The sequence below is a fragment of the Lontra canadensis genome, unplaced genomic scaffold, assembly GCF_010015895.1.
Source record: "Lontra canadensis isolate GAN:19392208 unplaced genomic scaffold, GSC_riverotter_1.0 scaffold16, whole genome shotgun sequence".
In the NCBI taxonomy this organism is placed as follows: domain Eukaryota; kingdom Metazoa; phylum Chordata; class Mammalia; order Carnivora; family Mustelidae; genus Lontra; species Lontra canadensis.
This window is the reverse complement of record NW_022631010.1, coordinates 21,575,893-21,597,544: the sequence shown is the minus strand read 5'-3', so window position 1 is coordinate 21,597,544 and position 21,652 is coordinate 21,575,893. Positions and strand designations below refer to the sequence as shown.

At 39.5% G+C, this 21,652-nt stretch overlaps 1 protein-coding gene across 4 annotated transcripts in view; it reads right to left on the bottom strand.

Annotated features, from left to right (window-relative positions):
* Positions 1-21,652, bottom strand: part of CFAP61 (cilia and flagella associated protein 61) — a 275,799-nt gene that overhangs the window by 144,770 nt on the left and 109,377 nt on the right. For all 4 annotated transcript variants that reach the window (XM_032859286.1, XM_032859289.1, XM_032859287.1 and 1 more), the window contains exons 14-17: positions 15,251-15,377; positions 11,289-11,366; positions 5,955-6,161; positions 2,756-2,890 (exon numbers count right to left, since the gene is read on the bottom strand). In XM_032859286.1, the coding sequence (XP_032715177.1) occupies positions 2,756-2,890; positions 5,955-6,161; positions 11,289-11,366; positions 15,251-15,377 (547 nt within the window). The remainder of the gene's footprint in view (positions 1-2,755; positions 2,891-5,954; positions 6,162-11,288; positions 11,367-15,250; positions 15,378-21,652) is intronic.

Genomic DNA, 21,652 nt, shown 5'->3' with positions numbered 1-21,652 from the left:
AAGAAAACAATGCTCTTAGGACTCTATAGAAATTCATCCTAGAAAATTTCTATTTGGCTCACCCTTGTCTCGGGTAATTGGCCTAAAGCATGAAATCCAACTAAAATGTTGAAAAGAAAAAAAAAATTAAATAATATAATTTAGCATTTTTACTTTTGAGTATCCAGTCCTGTCCCATGTGGATTATGGTCTTGATAATCACTCGATAAAACTTTTAAGATTTCTGAAATATTTACTAAATCATGTTTGCTAAATCTAATTCTTTACTAGAACCTTCTCAAGGAGGAGTACAATAAGTAGCAGCAGAAGTGTTTCTACAAAAGTCAAAATTCACGGATACAATAGACAACACGGCACAACATGGCAGGTACCAAGCACCAGCCCCACCCGTCTGGTAAGTGGTTGTCTCCCTGGACCAGTGATTTAAACAATCCTTCTCTGCTGTCCCTCGAAATGAGCTAGGGCTCTACAGGGCACACACAGCACACTGAGATTACCACAGAAAAGTTTATGAAATGTAAGTAATGATGTTAACTCAAAGCAACCTGGGAAGTCATGATAAGATTGTTTTGAATGAAACAAAATGTTTTTTTCTGGCTTTATCCCCACCTGGAGCTCCAGGCTCTGGAGATTCCTGGGGGTAGAGGTGGGGAGAAGCTCCTGGTATCCACAAAAGCATTGTTCTTGGTAACCAGGTGACAGCTTTGCATTCCCCCCTTTCCTTGGAAGAACTGAAGGCAATGGAGTCCCGTGAGGGCTTCTCCTGGCCCAATAATATGGTCTGTCCATCCTTGAAGGATTCTCAGCAGTGAGTGCAAAAGGGCAGCAACTGTCCTCCTTACCTTGATCTGACACAGAAGCTGCATCCTTGGGAAGGGAGGCACCTTCTCCTGGGTTCACCATGACTCTAGGGAAGCTGTTTCAGGGTGTGATAGAAGAAGCCACCCTCTATACCCCAAGGCACTCTCTTTGTGCTAAACCTGTGGGTCTTGGCTTTCATTCCAAAGGAGTCCAATCCGAAAACAGCCCATCTGGTGGCTGTCCCAAAGGTCCTCCAGATGGGCTTGACCACTCTTACCTTCAGCGTGGACAGACCATAAGTTGCAGTGCCCTGGGCCCTGCTACTTAGAACCTACCCATGATCCTGGATGAAATATATGTATCTGAGAATTGCTTCAAAATGATAAGGAGGAAGGAGAAGTGGGTGGGGGTGTAGATGATTCAAAATTGGACAAGAATTGCAAGAATTGGACATTTTTGAAGCTCAGTGCCAAGTATCTGGGTGTTTCAGTGCTACTAAACATGGGGTCTGAGACAGGTGCCCATCGGCAAACTGTCATTGGTCTTGGAAGATGTAAGCACAGAGATGGAGAGAAGCATTCAGCAACTTTTATAACAATTGGGCAGAGTAATTGTGTTTGTTTGATCTAATAATAAAATAATTGGACTTGAGTTTTGTCTTCCTTTGATGTTAAACTCATTCTTAAGGAATTCACCTTTTACAAAGCTATCGGTCTATGTTGGATTGTACCTTTAAAAAAAAAAAGAAAAAAAGAGGATAATGTCCCTCAGCACAGACAGGATGAGAAGCCCTGCTTTATCTGGTTCTGTCTACTTCGGTATATGCTTGACCTTTTCCATAATAAGGAGTTAAGGAGGGAAAGAACTGCTATTGATTTTTAGTCACTCCTCAAATATAAATTTAGAACTTATCAGAAAAGAGATATAAATTTATTGTCCATTTTACAAATGTAAGGATGATTGCAGGATTTAAGCAGCCGTGGTTACGGTAAGCAGGTGCCACTCAGCCGGGTCTTGATGGAGCCCCTCCCCCGCTCCACCCAGTGCACCCGTTTGCAGACTGGGAGCTGGGGGCAGCAGAATGACATATTTCCTGCAGTGCTGGGGTTGCCCAAGCTCTTCATTTGAGCACGGTATTGAGCAACTCCTTGGCTAATCTTTTGGAGAGTTTAAACCTTCCACTTTCCTCTTTCCTCTCTCACAACAGACAAACGTCAGCACACTGAGGGAATTTTTTTTTTCAACTTATTTAAATGGAATTGTCTACAAATACTACAAGCCCACATATGCACATCAACTTGACAAGATCGTGGTTTTTTTTTTCTTTCCAGCTAATTCATTGAACATGACCATGTGTACACACACATGTGCATTTTTCAGTGAAAGTGCAATCTAGGTTCTATTTGGGTTTCTTCTGTTCTGGTAATAAACGCATCCCGGGGTTGTTCATTTTAAGGCTAAGCCCCGTGCCACCCCAGGGCAGCTCAGAGGGCCCGGTTAATCATCCTGGCTCCCCACAGAGGGGTTAAAGCAAACCCAGCTTAGGACCCGGCTCTGCTGTCTCTGTCAGCTTGGTCAGACTTGTGAATGCCCACTTCTGCCTTGCAAACAAAACATCAGTGGAAAGGGGGAACCTGCGTTTGAGGAAGGAGAAAGAAAACAGAAATACGTCGGGAGTTTGACTCCCGCCCACCTGGGCAGAGACATAAAGCGTCCCCGTGGGGTCTGTCGTCCAGGGATCAGGCCACCCCTGTTTCAGGTTTCTGTGAAATAACCACCTGAGGGAAAGGGCTGCAGGGGAGCCTGGGCAGGGCGCCCCTGTAAGGGCACGAGCTCCAGGCTCCCTGTAATTAAGAAGCAGCCTGCTCCCGAGAAGACGGCACTGCTACCCCATCTGCCACGCCCGCGCGACTTGGCTCGGCGCCTCCCTGCCTGCTGCCGCCCGGCTACCCACCGGATCCTTGGAGACCGCCTTTGATGGAGCGTTGATGCCAAGCTTTTCCAGAGGATAGACAATCTGTCGTCGTGGCCGCACGGGAACCAAGTAATGAAGGGCGGATGTCAGGGAGTGGGCAGAGGAGTTCTGGAACTGAAAGACAGCAATCTCTGTTTTAGGGGAGAGAATGTGAGGGCAGTGCTGCACAGATGCCTGCGTGCGGCTTTACAAATACAAAAGTCTGAACCCGGCCAAATCGGAGAGGGGGAAAAAATCAGCAAATAAACAAACAGACTCTTCGAGCGGAGGAATGAATTGTAGATAATGCCTGACACTAATGAAGATAATTACGAGAGTAATTACATTACTATCTCTGTGGGAATGACAGATAAACAAGTGGTTTGGTTTATGGGATTTTTCAGTACAAGTATTTTCCCCAGGAGGATATTCTTCTCCATAGTGATCATGAATCAGCTTGATTTGACCCCATTAAGCTCTGTTATCTGTGTCCTGTTAACCTTTGCGTGTTTGGCACAAGCTGCTTTAAGAAGGCACATAGATAAAAATGTCATCTGAGGGGAGGCTGAGCGCGGCCGTGAAGATCCTCCTGTTCGTGAAAGGCACAGTTACTCCAAATGGATCTTTGTTGACAAAAAGAAGGGTTTTAAAACAAAAAGGTGAAACTAGAAAGTGGGGTCGGGGTTAGGGAAATTGGATCATATTATTTTGACTTATATTAGTGCTAAATTATGAGCCGGATTTATGCTTACTGTAACAGACTATGATAAATCATGTTTTAGGAGAATGTGTTAAATATTCATTTTACCCCATTTTTAAAACTTGGCAGAGAAAACTGAACATGGTGATTTTTATTCCTTTCACATTTATGAAATCTGAGGGGGTTCTGGTGAAACTAACTCAGGGTATTTCAATCACTTAAACCTCAGGAATTAAACTGTGACACCAAAATCTCTAATGACATGTTTATGGAATTTAAACTGGAAAACAAAGCAAGTAAAACTAGGTGTAGTTTAATAAATAAGATGGTTTACGTATGACTTAGCTGCTGTTTGATAGCCCCCCACCCCCAGGCATTTCTGAGAGCTTCAGAAAGGGATTTCTAAAATCCTTCACTATTGAACTTCATACCCTGACCTTGCACACTGAAAAACAGAAGCCAGGAATTCCTAGCCAGAGTTTTGTTTTTATTCCTGGAGGATCTCCTAGCAGGAAGGTGTGGGTAAAACCATCTTCATAATGAGAGCCCAATATTCACTTTTACTATAGTCAAGAGATTTATAGCAGAACTTGTCAATTCTTACCTAAATTACCTGGTATTGCTTCTTACCCTTGCTTAAACGTGTATGCGTAAATCAGCTAGAAGTACAGAGAGGAAAAATCTATCTCCAAATGTGTTTCTATATCCTACGTGAAATAGTGCATAACATGTTCCAAATCCTCTACACAATTGAGGTAAATATGTGAACGTTCAGCGAAATGTCAAAGATACTATTTTTTATTATGGATGCAAAAGGACTTTCTGGACCAACTGGGCACATGCAGGCAACGTCATGAATAAAACGTTAAGAATTTAATATCACATCCTGAAGGTCACCGCATTGGCAACTTGCCAAATGCAAAGTAAAAAGAAAATGTGTGGGACTAGGATTTTCCAGCAGAACTGTTCCTTTCCATCTCCTTAAGTTCAAATTTAGGATATTCGCATGTCTATCACACTGCATTTTGATAGGGAAAAAATCATCATTAGAGCATATTCTACCTCTTGCTGAAAATCTTTTCCACGTTTTTTCTTCTTCCCCATTTCCTCTGTACTTCCCCAGAAGGCTTTTGTTAAATAAGATACATTGGCAAAATTACTGGCTTGGGGAATGTACTGATAGCCTTTAGACTGTTTTTAAGTTTGATGAATCAGATTATTTTAAAAATCTGCTTAGCTCATTTGTGGTAACAAAGAAGAGTCATGACAACATCCTGGATTCTGGGCAGAGCATGAGAAAGATTTTGGTCATGAATGGGATATGATGGGACAACTTCTCACTGGCCTACTGATTGCATCTCATCGCCTTTCAAGTCTACATGGAGCTGAGTGATGGAGGGACGGACTTGCCAGAAGCAATACCTTGAGAAGCCAGCTAGAAGAGACCCTTGCCTGTGGAACAACCAGGACACTGTGTGTGCATGTGTGTGTGCATGTGTGTGTGTAGACACACTGATGTGGGCATGCACACGTGTGTGACTCTTCTCGGCACTCAGACTGGGATGCAACTTTGAACAAGACAGACAAACAGGGGCACCTGGGGGGCTCAGTCAGCTAAGCATCTGCCTTCAGCTCAGGTCATGATCCCAGAGTTTTGGGATTGAGCCCCATGTCCGGCTCCCTGGTCAGTGGGTAACCTGCTTCTCTCTCTCTTCTGCTGCTGCTCCCCCTGCTTCTGCTCTCTCTCAAATAAATATGAAATCTTAGAAAAAAAAAAAGACAGAAAATCACTTCTGCTTTCGTGATAAAAGATAATTTAGCTAGTGAAAAGTGCTCTGAAGACTAAACAGGATAAGTGAAAGCAAGACTGAGGCACATGAAGAGCTTGCTATCTGTGCATGTTTCGATACACTGTAGATGGCTTTTAGTGCAAAAGGATTAGGTAAGTGAAACAGTGTTGGGCAGAGTTATACAGGTATTTGCTACATAAAGATTACATTACCTTCATACATCTCCGCTTTTTATCCATCCCTCTTATGGCAGTTGTTACAGGGTTTATTTGGAATGTGAGAGCACATCGATCTTACAGGATTGAACTGATTTGTTCTATGAGTTCAAACAAGAGTGTTCTTTTCTTGAAAACCTGATAGGATAATTTTGGCATTTCACTAAAGCCCCATCAGAAATTATTTGACTTCCATGCCCCTTAGAGCAATTTTGCACTTTTCAGTCTCTGTTTTGTCACTAGGGAAAAGCCAACAAATTGTTCTACTAATTATAATGGTTATAAGAGACATTTATATGTCTCTGAAATTCAGTCTGCTGGACTTTTCACTATAGTGTAATAAATAAAAGGGCCAATGTGGCCATTTGAAATTCAGAGGCATGTTATAATTCGAATCCATCCAGTGAGGCAGGAATGAAGTATGGCACATGACATAGATGATGTCACGATGGTTGATGTGCTGGAAAATTGAATGAATGATGACGTTCTTTTACCTTGCCTTCCCTGGCCTGTGGGTAAACAGGGTAGTAGAGACAGGACTTAAAGCCTAAACGGAGGATCTCCTTCAGGAAAAACTTGGTGTAGTGACGAAAGACAGGGTTCAGGGCAAAGTGGTACAAGTGCCCATGTTCTTCGCGCTGGTGGTGACTGAAGTAGATGAAATCTTCAATGTTGTAATGGGATCGTATGTACTCTACATCCTAAAACAGAGGAGGCGAAAGGACATCTAAGGATGTTTTAAACAAATGGCGTGCATTTTGTCACAAAAACCTTGTAAAGATCACCTGAGGTACTATAGTTAGAAACGTGCTTTTGTCTCCTGTGATTTACTACCTCATTTCACTGTTCAGTTTTTGAAAATGGAAAATTACGTTTCCTGAAAATTCTGATGGCTTATCTCTGAGGGGTGACAACACAGCTTTGGAATTGATTCCTTACAGTCACGGCTGCTAAAAACCCAGAGAGCCTCGAGTCTCTGCTAGTGGCCAGGTGACAGGATGGCAGCTCGTCACCACTGCTGGAGAAGGGGAGCACCAGCTGGTCAGTGTGACCGTCTGAACACGTACAAAACTCAGCAGCAGGACAAACACCTCCACTGGTGTTCTCCGGACTCACTACCATCCTCTCTTCACGCATTAATGTGGAAACGTGCCATCCCACAGGTCGCATACTTTGACTGGCATGTGGGTTGGGTTGGTCTACAATAAAACCATAAGGCTAGACCTTGTCTGTAGGCATTCCTTGAATTTTTTATGTCTCTCAAGTATTCTATTTTTAGACTGTGGAAGGCAATTTAAGGTAATTTAAAGGACTGGTGTTTACTTATACAAGAAAATATCAGGCATTCTACTTGGCTTCTGTGGTTCTAGTTCCGACCATCACTCCTGGTCCCCCACACTGTGGGCAGAGAAGCAGGGGCTCGTCTTCTCTGTGGGCAGAGAAGCAGGGGCTCTGCTAACTGTGCACAGCTTCTCTTCCCTGTAGTGCACATGGTAGGGTGGGGGCGCCGTCCAGAGTGAGTGTGACTTTCTTTCATGACAAGAGCAGTAAACACACCTGGTGTGCAGGAAAATATCAAAGTACACACACATTGGAAAGCACTTATATGTCTTGTTGTTTTCTGTAGCAGAATTGTCCTAAAAGCACACTTTCAAAAAGAGGAATTGGAGTAGGAACCTGATTTGCTCTGTGATCAGCAAAGCTGGCATTAGAAAGTTCAGGAAACCAAGTCTGTATTCAATCCCATCGAAGTCCTTTGTCTTTACAGCCTCTGCCACAAAGCACAGAGGAAAGGGAGCTCGGGGCAGTTCTGGCAAGGACTGACCTTTCCATCTGCACTGACCCTATAATTGTCTTAATACCCTAAGACTTTTCTTTAATTACCAAGAAGGCATCCCTCATTATAAGAGAAAATGAGTAATAAATGTAGGGCTGAGAAATCATTGAAAAACAAGAAGTGAAGAGCCTACAGAGTTTACTAGCTCAAAACAGCATGGGCCATTTTCTTCCCATCCCAAATCCCTTAAAATAACAACAAAAAGATATTTTTAAAGTATGAGGTGGTGTGATGGAGGACACAAAAGTAGTCTATGGGACGCCTGCGTGGCTCAGTAGGTTAGGTGTCTGCCTTTGGCTTAGGTCATGATCTCAGGATCCTGGGATCAAGCCCCAAGTCAGGTTCCCTGCTCAGAGGGGAGCCTGCTTATCCCACTCCTCCCACTCATTCTCTCTCTCTCTCTCTCTCTCTCTCTCTCACATGTGTGCACACAGGCGTGCACGCTCTCACTTTCTGTCAAATAAGTAAAAATCTTAAAAAAAAGAAAAAAAGCGAAGGAGTCTTATCTTGGAAGGAAATGTATCAAAGTTCTCTAACACTAGCTTACACCCTCTTAACCTGCCTACCACCTTCCAGAATCATCTACATTGAAAACTACAAGAGGAAGCCAGACAACTGATGCCCCTTCCCAATTAGATACTGGGATGGGTAGCCCTCCCATCCCAGATGCAATGGGGAAGCACATCTGTCATGGATACTCATGCCAGCAGCCATACTGATACTATAATCTTCCATTCATGACTTTTGGGGAAAACCGACAAATGCAAAAGATCAGAATAGAGAAACTACAACTTCCTCTAAGGGAACAGAAGAGAGGTTTTTTAAGAAAAAAATTCTACTCAGTGTCCTCAGAGATATAAAGAAGGATACTGCATATAACATTAACAAACAAACTGCTACAATAAGGAACAAGAAACGAACAAGGGAGAGACTTGGAAGTTAAATATATGAACCTTGAAATGAAAATTCAGATAGAGGGGCACCTGGGTTGTTCAGTTCAATTCTTAGTTTTGGCTCAGATTATGATCTTATGGTTGTGAGATAAGCCCTTTGTCAGGCTCTGTGCTCAGCATGGAACCTTTCTGAGATTCTTTCCCCCCTTCTTCTCCTCCATAATGCTTGTGCACTCTCTCTCTCTCTCTTTCTCTCTCAATAAAATCTTTTAAAAAGAAAATTCTGACAGAAGGCCTGCATAACAGAATGGACATGGCTGAAGAATGAATTAGGGATCCAGAAGACAAAATCAAGGAAGTCCCCTAGAATAAAATCAAGGAAGTCCCCTAGAATAAAGAGTAAGAAGTACAAGAGATAAAGAAGTGAGAAGAAAGTTAAGAGACAGTGAAGGACAATTCCAAAGGTCCAACATACATTTTAAAAGGAATTTAAGAAGAGAATGTAGAATCTAAATGGGAAAAAACTATGAAATCATAGAAGAAAGATATTCTCAAGACTCAGAGTTACTAAAGTTACTAAAGTTACTCTTTAGTAAATCTCAGAATTTTGGAGATAGAAAAGAAACTAATTATCAAGACAGAAAGCAAACAAAAAAAATTTATTTATATCAGATTACATTTTATCAGTGACACTGGAAGACCATGACAGTAAAAACTTCAACAATCTGTTGAGAAAGAGTTGGAATAAGAATTCTACATACAGCCTAATGAGTACTCAAGGGTGAGGACAAAATGAAAACTTCTTGAATATGTATGTATGTACCTACCAATATTTCTAAAAGAATTACTCAAAGATGTACCAAGTCAAAAAGAGAAACAAATCCAAGAACAAGGATGGTGTAGGATACATTAATGGAATAAAGCCATATGGTCATCTGAATAAATGTCAAAAGCACATCTGATAAAATTCAACACTCATTCAGAATAAAAACTTTTAGTAAACTAGAGAAAGAGGAGAACTTCTTTAACTTGATAAAGGATATATGCCAGAAACCTGCAGCAAATATTACATACTAAATGGAGGAAAATATAGACTCATTCCCATTAAAATCAAGAACACCTCAATAGTACTCATTATAAACACTACTACTCAACAGTATTCTAAATATACAATAAAACTCGAAAAAGGAATAAAATGTAAATATTTTTAGAAGGAGGTGTGGCAGATTCTATTTTCCAAAGATGGCTACAAGAATAATTTGTACCCCGCGTGCTCTTTGGTAGACAGACCTTGCCACACCCACATCAAGAAGTGGAGTCCATTTCTCTAACCCTGGAATCTGAGCATGCTCTGTAACTGCTCTGACCAATAGAATATGGTAGAAATGATGCTGTACCAGAAAAAAGAATCAACTGAAAACTCTCAGAACTAGTAAGAGACTTCCAAAAGGTGGCTGGATATAAGATCACAACACAAAAATGAGTATTTTTCTCACATACCAAAATAAACATTCAGAAAGTACAATGGAAAAAAAAAGTATTTAATCACAATACTTAGAAAAATATAAAACAAAAATAAATCATAAATGTCCAGGACTATGTCAGTCAGGGTCTCAGCATGAAACAGATGGTATGTTCAAATTAGGATAACTGGAGGTGGGTTTAACAAAAAGACTCTTTACAAGGCAGGGCAGGGCATCAGTAAGGATAGTGTAGCAGAAACTTCAAGCTATCACCACCCTAGGTGGGTGACATGGGATGTACTACTTACTAAAGTCCAAACTGAGAGGGTCCTGGAAAAAAGGCCACATTGGAAAGGTCAAGGAACTCAATAAAGACACAGCCAGCTAAAGGCATCCCAACCACACTCTCCTCCCTTCCTCTCCTCAGGGTTCGCCATTGGCCAAACCCAATTAGAGGATGACTGGTGAAGGTGCCCATGATGTTACCCACCAGCTCAGGGTCCCTGGGACAGAACAGAGCAGAGAATAAACCTATGGGGGTAAACAAAATACCTGACACAAGAAACCTGTGTGCTAAAAGCCACAAAACTTTACTGAAGAACCCAAAAGAATTCAACACACCCCCACCACCATCAGTATTTTAATTGATGGCCTAAGTTGTTCTATAAAAACCACCAAGGTGCAAATAAGTTCATAGGAAGTGTTATAAGGCTTATCTGGAAGAGGAAATAACTAATTAAAAGCAAGAAAATTTATATTTAAAAAAAAAAGATGAGTGAGAAAAGGATCCCCTCCCAGATATCAAAGTACATGATAATACAACCGATATCAACAACAACAATAAAAAATCCATGGGACAGAAGAGAGGGTTTAAAAATAGACACAAGCACGTGGAAATTTCATCATGTAAAGGTGGTATTTTAAATCAGCAGGAAAAGAATGAACTATTCAGCAATAAATATTTAGGAAGAACTGGCTGTGCATTAGGAAAAAAATAAAATCACATGTCCCATTGACACCACATACACACACACACACACACACACACACACAAAATGCATGCAGTTAAGTGCAAGGAAGACTGTAGAAAAGGATTGATGCCTAATTATTTTTTTTAAAGATTTTATTTATTTGACAGAGAGAAACACAGTGAGAGAGGGAACACAAGCAGGGGGAATGGGAGAAGGAGGAGCAGGTTTCCTGCGGAGCAGGGAGCCTGTTGCGGGGCTTGAACCCAGGACCCCAGGATCATGATCTCAGCTGAAGGCAGATGTTTAAGGACTGAGCCACCCAGGAGCCCCTGATGCCTAATTATTAATAGTAGTAATCCTTTGGGGAGAGCCGTTAAGACTTTTTTGGGGGGAGGTCCTGATGGAAGGTTAAGTGAATTCTTAAAATGTGAACACTTTCATGTATTCTCTGTCATATTTTAGACTGAAAAAGAAATGGGATTTTGAAAGTCAACCAAGTGGGATGCAAGCAGATGGCGATTTATATCCTTCCAAAAAAATTATAGCCTTCAAAAAAAAAGACATTTTGCATATTAAATATGCAAAAATGAAAAAGAGGCATTGTGTGCTAATTCATGATACGAAAGGCATAATTCAGGAAATCAATGTCTATTTCACAGTTTACCATTTCGTCTCTGATCACGGCAATGCCAACTATTTGTTCTGCAATTTCAGCTACAAATGCCTTCATTGGTGTTCCATCCTGAAAAGATAAGCATGTATATTAAGGCCCTTAAAAATATAGCTGTCAAAGTTTCCGTAAGCAGTCAGTAGTGAGCCTTAAGCACGGTCACCTAATGGCAATGACAGTCAGAGCCAACATCCACCAGTACTTACCTCTGGACTGTGCACTAAGTTGAATGTCTTCCCTGTGTTCACTGAAGCCAACTCCTACAAGGTAAATATTATCACTACCTCTATTTCACTTTGACAAGAAAATAAGGATCAGCGGGCTGAGGAACATGCCAAGATTTCCAGCTCCTAAGGGATGACTCTGTGATTTAAACCACAGTCCCTTTGACTTGGAATCCATTGTCTTTAGCTCTACATCAGTGGTTCTTAAAAATTGTGTTCTCAGGACACCTAGTCCCTGAGACTCCAAAGAGCATGGGGTATGTGTGTAATAGCTATCTATCAGTAGTTTCTGTATTAGAAATTAAAACTGAGAAAATTTTTAATTTGCTTATTCATTTTTGTTTAATTTACTAATTAAAACAAAATTTAAAATTTGACAAAAGTATTTAGAGAGAAGAGTAGCATTGTTTTATATTTTTGCAAATCTCTTTAATGTCTGGCTTAATGGAAGACAGCTGGATGCTCATATCTGCTTCTGTATTCAATCTGTTGCAATATGTTATTTTGGTTGAAATATATGAAAAAAAAATCTGTCTTCACAAAGATACAGAGTTGGGAAACAGAGAAGTATTTAAGTCATCTTTTCAGATAATTATGGATCGTCTTCTCTGATGTTCCACCAAAACTCAACAAGTGGTGCTCTTTGAAGATGAGCTGCAATGTGGAATCTGAAACCATATCGATAAATTGGTATACATTGTTACATTATAACCCATCTGTCTATCCTGTTGTTTGAATGAATCTTTTACCTATTTGTGATTTCATAACATCATGTTATATCTGGAAAATATTGGTTCACCAAACTTACATAGATTTCCCAAATGCGACCTATGACAAAATATCAAAGTATCACATTTGGTAATATCGCCACCAGCCTCATTAGAACAATTTTTAAGTTTTTGGAAGCTGTCAAGCTCATGATGAGAGATACTGATTTTCCAAAATTCTGATTTTTTACCAAAAGCTTGGATTTTAGCAGAGGGAACAAATGCTGTCAGTGGTTTCCTTGGAGTGACAGCCTCACTTCATTCATTTTTAAGAAAATGTCTGCCAACTTTCTAAAGCTGAGTAACCGTATTTTGTCTGCCAGCTCTCCTTTCAAGTAAAAATGGTGTTCTATGAGAATGGTGGCTGGTTCAACATGAAGATCAAGCAATTGCAGAAATGATTTTTTGGGAACCACCAACAACTTCAGTCTACAGCAGAAGAGCTTTATGTACATTTCTCATTTTGCTACAACAGAATACTGAAAATACATGTGTCTAAGGATTGAAGTTTAATAAAGTTAATAATTTTTACTGCTTTGAGTGAAACTGGCTTTTCCTTTTGTTTTTTTAAATTGAAATTTATATGGAGATAGCTGTAGACTCATAAGCAATTGTAAGAAATAATACAGAGAAATTCCTCATACACATTGCCCAGTATCCCGTCACAGTAATGTTCTGCAAAACTTTAGTATGATAGGACAAGCAGGGAATGCATACTGATGTGATTGTGTGTATGTGAATCAAGTTCTACCTAATTTTATCCCCTGTAGAGGTTCATGTATCTACCACCACAGTCAAGAGACTGAATGCTTCTAACACAAAGATCCCTTGGGGTTGCCCTATAATAACCACATCCATTTACTCCCTGCTCTCCTCTTATCCTTAAACCCTGGCAACAATCTCTTCCCCATTTCTAAAATTGTGTTATTTCAAAAATGTGAAGTAAGCAGGATTACACAGTATTTAACCTTTAGGGTTTAGCTCTCCCTCCATCCCCTCAAATCAGCACAATTCTCTGTAGATACATCCAAGTTGATACACGCATCAACAATTCATTCCTTTGTACTGTTAACTGTTACTCCATGGCATGGATGTGTCACAGTTTACCCATGCACCTGTTGAAGGACATCTGGGCCAATTCTGACTGCTTATGAACATTCGTGTATGAGTCTTCATTTGTCTGGGATAAATGCCCTGAAGTGCAATTACTAGGTCATATGATTGTTGCATTGAGGTTTTTGAAGAAATAGCCAAAACGTCTTCCAGAGCAATGATATCATTTTATATTCCTACTGGCAACATACAGATTATCCTATTTCCCTGCATTCTCCCTCCTAGCATATAGTGGTGCCACTCTTTGTATTTTAGCCAGTCTGTTGATGTGCAATGCTATCTTTACTAGGCTCTCTTTCCTTCTTGTTGCCATGAGTGAATGGCGATAAAGAAACCAATGAAATCTGGTGCCCACTGCCTTGATTCACACTAAGGCTCTCAAGATTCTGTCCACATTGTGTTTGCACCATCAGTGTGAATATCAATATGGTGGAAAAGGAAAATAGTTTCTTACTCTTGTGATGGAAATAGGTTTTACTTCACAGACACCCCTGAAAATTTATGTCTCAAAGACCCTTTTGACTCCTTAAACCGCACTTTGTGAACCAGGGTGATATGTCACACTGCACTGGCAGGTCAAAAGGAAAGGAGCAAAAAAATGAAAAACACTATAAGATCAAGACAAACCAAAACAAAAAAGCATGTGCTGGAGAGAAGTTTTATTTTAATTTGATGCCTTGATAAATAGCAACTATTTCACTGGGTTTAGGTAGTTGGTGTCTCCCTCTTGATAACTTTAAAATTTAACTAAAGTGCTTATTCAAAAGATCCACTAACTGGAAAGTCCCTCAAATGACAGTAGAAAGAAAAAATAAATTCTGGTATCTTCATGCAATGAAATACTTTACAGCACAATATGGGCAAATCTCACAAACGTAGTGCTGAGCCAAAAAAGCCTGATATCAGAAAACATACTATGTGATCACTTTTAATAAAGTTCAAAACCAGGCATAGCCAATTTATGATCTTGGAAGTCAAGGTGGTATTAACCTGAGGAGAAAGTAACTGAATGGGAGCATGAGGGGGATTTCAGTAGGCTGCGGTTAGAAACAGGTGCTCATTAATTTCACGGTATATTCAAATTGTGAAATATATCAAGCTGTTTATTGGTTATAGTTCAATAAAACTTTTTTTCAAAAAAAATTTTATCAAAAAAGTAACCAAGCATTTCTCTAACTACATGCACTGTTCCATGTATGGTTAAGTTAACTGTCATGGTCCTTAAGAAAGCGGTATTAACATTAGGACCACTATGAGATTGTCCTTTGCCAGGGTAAAGGTATAGTATAGTTACTATCCTAGAAAGAGAACGCAACACTTGTCATACAGGTGTTTGACAGCCCATCCATTACCTGAGAATGTAGGCAGCTGAACAAAGAAGTCTAGCCAGAATCATCACCCAGTAAGTTCAAATGGGGTCCCACTGTCCTAAGTCTGATATCCAGGGCTGCTAGGTGAGCACCAGGCACCCACAGATTCTTGAGCTACCATTCCCTAACCTCAGTCAGATCTGCCTATTCTAAGCCCTGAGATCTATCCTGTTTCAGGATACTTGTCCGGACCAAGTCCAGATCTTCCATCCCTGTGATAAGGGTTTAGAATATCTGATCAGCACCCCACCTTGGGGCCACCAGTGAAAAGAACACCCTCACATCCTTAAACCCCAGTCTTCTCAGCTCTTCTTTTCTTGTTCCCATCTTCCAACTTCACCTCTGCCCACTTTCTACCACCATACAATTCCCCAACTATCCGCAACTGAGATTGAAGGAAACTTCAAGGTTGAACCTGTGTGGGTCATAATGGTCCATATTACCAGGAAAAGGAAGGCAATCTGGTCATAGCAGGTACTTACATGGTCTCTGCGAGCCTCATTGTATTGCTTTAAATCCTCCAATATACTCTTATTCAGCATGAGCGTGCTAACAAGATTTTCAACACCAGGAGTATCCAATAAAGTGGCTAATCTTATTTTAATAGACCTGGAGGAGGAGAGATATGTTTTTTAGGTTAAAGTACTAAAATATGTATTCATATTTTATGAATATGAATATTCATTCATATTGAATGAAGACAAAATTATAAAATATCACATATACATAAAATAATATCTAGTATATATGTCTACATATATCCTTAGGGTTTGATTAATTATAGAAGTAACTCATTTTATTTTAGAAAATCTGTAAAACACATGCAAAATAGTATAGAGAATATGGTAAAAATCACTGATATTTTCATTAACCAGAGACAATACAAAGTTATATTCTAAATGCATTTAATTTGAAATGTGCAAAAAGATGGGGTGTCTAAGATGGAGACATAGAAAGATCCTGAACTCCTCTCCTCCCACAGACACACCAAATGTAGAGCTACATATGGAATAATTTCTTCTGAAAAAGACCTCAAAATGAGCTGAATGACTCCTTCACAACAAGCAATAGGGGTCACATCAAAATGGTAGGACAGGCAGAGACGCAGTCTTACCAAAAACCTCACCCTGGAACAGTGACCCACGATTGGGAGAGATCTCACAAATATGGAGCTTCTCCTTGAGGAGTGAGGGGTTAGTGCCCCACCTCAGATACCCCAATTCTCAGGACCTGTTCCAAAGAGATGAGCCCCCAAATCTCCTGTCTTTGAAAACCACTGGGGCTTATACCCATAAAGACCTGAAGGGCTGAAGGGACCTAAAGACATTGCTATGGAAGGGGTCACATGTAGACTCACTCACCCTGGGGCCCAGTGTAAAAGCAGCAGTTTCAAAACTACCTACATCACATGTGAAGGAGATTCGTTTGCTAACCTTAAAGCATCTCCTGGAGGGGAAAGGAGCCTGTTGGAACTCCTTCTAGAGACAAAGGCCTGAGAGGTGTCATTTTTGTGCTCCCTATTTCCTTTGCTAGTACCAGGAGGCGCACGCAGTCCCTGCACTCTTCCACTGCCCCACTAAAACCAGCAGGCACATGCGCCCCTGTGCTCCCCTGCTGCGCACTAAAGCCAGCAGGCACAACTGAGCCCTGCACTTTCCTGCTGCCTTGCTAAAACTCTCAGGCATGTGCAAATGACATGGGATGCTTTCCTTGATCACGTGGCTCTGGTAGCCAGAGAGACTTCTGTTCTTGGGTGCCATGGGACTGTAACAATCATGGAACTGGTTCTTGGCAGGCTACCACCCCCAAAGGCATGGCAGACAGTGACCTGAAACACACCCCATTCTTTCTGTGGAAAAGGCCTATGTACTTGTCCTGGAGCTCCAGCCTGAGGGGCAGGCCTCAGACTCACCACACATCTAGCAGCTATGGAGTATTCTCAGAGAAAGTAGGCCAAGGGATGCCAGCTTTGTGCTCTCCCTCAGCCTTGTTATAGCTTGCCCGTAACTCCCAGAAAAGCGCTTACACACTCATTTGAAGCCCCAAATTTTATAAATGTCACCCAAGAGACATTTCCAAACTACCTCGTCTGAAGCCCAGCAGGATTGATGACTGCAGTTGCACAGAACTGCATCTATTTGCATACCCTGAAAGCTACTGCTTGAGGGTCTACTTGAGAGTCTGGCTTCCAAACAGCCTGAAAGTCGGCAATGAATGAAGTCTCCCTTTGGAACACTGACAGGCTTTTTGTACACTCTCAACAACTGGGACATATCAAGAATAAATCAGGCTGCTTAGACAATCACAAAGGGTTGAGAGACAACCAAGAGCTAGGTCAAGGTTAAAAAATAGACTCCTCCCCTACACAAGGTCACTCCTTTAAGCTTGGGAAAGTTACCTGTTTTGCCTAAAACACAGAAACAAATACAGACAGAGTTAAGGAAAATAAGTAAACAGGAATTTGTTTCAAATGAAAGCACAAGACAAAACCTCAAGAAAACTCTTAATGAAATGAAGATGAGTAACTTACCTGATTAAGAGTTCAAAGTGATGGTCATAAAGATGCTCGCCAAACTTGGGAGAAGTAGGAATGACCATAGTGAGAACTTCAACAGAGATAGGCAATTATTAGAAAGTGCCAAACAGAAGTCACAGAACTGACGAATACAATAACCGAACTGAAAAATATACAGAGGGGTTCACCAGCAGACTAGATGAAGCAGAAGAAAGAATCAGTGATGTGGAAGACGGGCAGTGGGACTCACCCACACAGAGCAGTGAAGAGAAAAAGAAATGTAAAAAGTAAAGATAGCTTAAGGGATCTATGAGACATCAAACAGAATAAAATTCACACTGTAGAAGTCCCAGAAGAAACAAGAAAGGGAACAGGGCAAAAAAACTCATTTGAAGAAACAATGGCTGAGAACTCATATGCATTTAGAATGCCAAAAGTTGAAGAAAAAGAGAGAATCTTAAAACAGCAAGAGAAAAACAACTGGCTTCCAATCAGCCTGAAAGTCGGCAATGAATGAATTCTCCTTTTGGAACACTCTCAACAACTGGAACATATCAGGGATAAATAAAAAGGGAGCAACCCTAAAATGATCAGTAGATTTTTCAGTAGAATCTTTACAGGCCAGAAGAGAGTGACAGGATACATGGAAAGTGCTGAAAGGAACACACTTCCAACCAAGAAACCTCTGGCCACCAAGGCTATCACTCAGAATTGAGAGATGAAGAATTTCCCAGACAAGCAAAAGCTAAAGGAGTTCATCACCATTAAATTGGCCTTATAAGAAATATAATAAAGTGTACTAATTAGCAACAAGAAAACATATGAAAGTAAAACCTCAATGGTAAAGGTAAACATATAGTAAAGGTAGTGGATTATACTTATAAAGCTAGGATGAAGGTTAAAAAACAAAAGTAGCAAAAATAGCTATAACTTCAATGAATAGTTAAGGGATACACAAAATAAGACGTAACATATGATATCAAAAACACAGAACATGGGGGTGGAGGGAGTAAAAATCTAGACCTTTAGAATGCATTCAAGCTAAGCTGTTATGAACTTAAAATAGACTATTTTATATCATATATATATATACATATATATATATATATATAGTGCTCCTTCCTTTCAGCTTAATGGAGTCCCTTTACATCTTGCCTATAAAAGACTCACTTCAAAAGTAAGGACATACACAGACTGAAATTGAAAGTGTCGAAAAGATGTTCTATGCAAATAAAAACAAACAAACAAACAAAAGCTGGGGTTTTATCAGGCAAAGCTGTAGGTACATCAGACAAAACAGGCTTTAAAACAAATACTATAACAAAAGACAAAGAAGTGCATTAAATAATGATAAAGGGGTCAATCTAACAAGAGGATATAACATTTATAAATATTTATGCACTTAACACAGAAGCACCTAAGTGCGAGAAATTTATAGCGATACAATAATAGCAGGGGGCTTTAATATCCCACTACATTAGTGGATAGATCATCCAGACAGAAAATAAAAAAGGAAACATCAGCATTAAATGACTTACTAGACAAGATGGACTTAATGTAAAGATATACAAAACATTCCATCCAAAACCAACAGAATGCACGTTCTTCTCAACTGCACACAGAACACTCTCCAGGACAGATCATATGCTAGGCCACAAAACAAATTTAAATAAATTTAAGAAGACTTACATCTTAACTTACAAGACTTACAAGAAGACAAACATCTTTCCACCCACAATGGTATAAAACAAGAAAGTTATTACAAGAAAACTGGAAAAATCATTAATACATGGAGATTAAACAACATGCTGCTGAACAACCAATGAATCATCAAATAAACCAAAGGACCAAAACCAAACCAAAAAATACCTTGAGACAAATGAAAATGAAGATAAACCATACTGAAATCTATGGGATGCAGCAAAAGCAATTCTAAGTGGATGTTCATAGTGATAAAGGTCTAACTCAAGAAACAAGATGAATCTCGAGTAAACAATCTAATTTACACCTAAAGAAACTATAAGAAAAATGAAGCCCAAAGCTAATAGAAGAAATCACATATCAGAAAGATATCTTTTGTTCTGATCAGAAAGACCAGAACAAAAATAATGAAATAGAGACTAAAAGACAATTGAAAATGTCAATGAAACTAAGAGATGGTTCTTTGAAGAGATAAACAAAACTGAAAGACCTTTAGCTAGACTCACCAGGGAAAGAGAGAGCTCAAATAAAATCAGAAGTGCAAGAAGAGAAGTTACAGCTGATACAGCAGAGATACAAAGAATCATAAGGGATTACTATGAATAATTACAGGCCAACAAATTGGACAACCTACTAGAAATGGATAAACTACTAGAAACATATACACTTCCAAGACCAGATCGTGAAGAAATAGAAAAAAAGAAAAAAGAAAAAAAAACTCCCAACAAAAAAGGCCAAGGACTAGACAGCTTCACTGGTGAATTCTACCAAATATTCAAAGAAAATTTAATACCAATCCTCACAAAGTGAAGGAAACAATCAATAAAACTAAAAGGCAGCCTATAGAATGGGAGAAGATATTTGCAAATGACATATCTGATAAAGGGTTAGTATCCAAAACCTATAAAGAACTTATCAAACTCAACATCCCCCAAAAACCAAATAATCCTGTTAAGAAATGGGTGGAAGACATGAATAAACTTTTTTTCCAAAGAAGAAATCCAGATGGCCAACAGACACATGAAAAGATGCTCAACATCACTCATCACCAGGGAAATACAAATCAAAACCACAATGATATACCATTTCACACCAGTCAGAATGGCTAAAATTAACAACACAAGAAACAATAAGTGTTGGAGAGGACATGGAGAAAGGGGAATCCTCTTACACTGTTGGTGAGAATGCAGCCATTTTTGAAAAACAGTATGGAATTTCCTTAAAAAATTAAAAATAGAACTATCCTATGATCCAGGAATCGTACTATTAGGTATTTACCCAAAGGACACAAAAATACTGATTCAAAGGGCACAAGCACACTGATATTTATAGCAGCATTATCAACAATTGTAGAAAGATCCCAAATGTCCATTGACTGATGAATGGATAAAGATGATGTGGAATGAATACACACATACACACACACACACACAATGGAATATTACTGAAAAGAATGAAATCTTGCTATTAGAATGATATGGATGGAGCTAGAGTATATTATGTTAAGTGAAATAAGTCAGTCAGAGAAAGACAAATGCCGTATGATTTCATTCATGTAGAATTTAAGAAACAAAACAGATGAACATAGGGGAAAGGAAAAAAAAGAGAGGGAAACAAACCATAAGAGACTCTATCTATAGAGAAAAAACTGAGGGTTGATGGAGGGGATTTTTTTGTTAATTCTTGTGTGTGTTATAAGGTAGTGGTCCATTTTCATTCTTTTGCATGTGGCTCTCCAGTTTTCCCAAAACCATTAAGACAGAGAGAGAGAGAGAGTGCACCCTGTATATTCTTTACCCATTGTATAGTCTTGCCTCCTTTGTCATATATTAACTGATCATGTAAGCATGGGTTTATTTCTGGGCTCTCTATTCTGTTCCATTGATCTGAGTTCGTTTTATGCCAATACTATACTTTTATGAATACTGTAGCTTTGTCATATAGTTTGAAATCAGAGAGATGCTTCTAGCTTTGTTCTTTCTCAAGATTACTTTGGCTATTTGGGGTCTCCTGCAGTTCCATACAAATTTTAGGAACATTTGTTCTATTTCTAGGAAAATGCCATTGGAATATTGATAGGGATTGCATTGAATCTGTAGGTTGCTTTGGATAATACGGACATTTGAACAATATTGATTCTTCTAACCCGTGAGCATGGAAAATCTTCCCATTTATTTTTTACTTCAATTTCTTTCATCGATGTATTATAATTTTCAGTGTGCTGGTCTTTCACCTCCTTGGTTAAATTTATTCTTAAGTATTTTATTCTTTTGATGCAATTGTAAGTGGGATGTTTTCTTAGTTTTTCTTTCTGATAGTTCATTATTAATGTATAGAAATGCAATAGATTTTTGTGTATTGATTTTGTATCATGCAACTTTATGGAATTTGTTTGTTAGGTCTAATAGTTTTTGATGTAATCTTTTAAACTGTCTGTTAAATAGTGACAGATTCACTTCTTTCTTTCCAGTTTGGATGTCTTTTATTTCTTCTTTTGCCTAATTACTCTGGCTAGGACTTCCAGCACTATAGTTAATAAAAATGGTGAGTGTAGGCATTCTTGTCTTGTTCCTGATCTCACAGGACAGTTTTTCACCATTGAGTATGATCTTAGCTGTGGGCTTGCCATATCTAGCCTTTATTATGTTGAGATACATTTCCTCTGCCC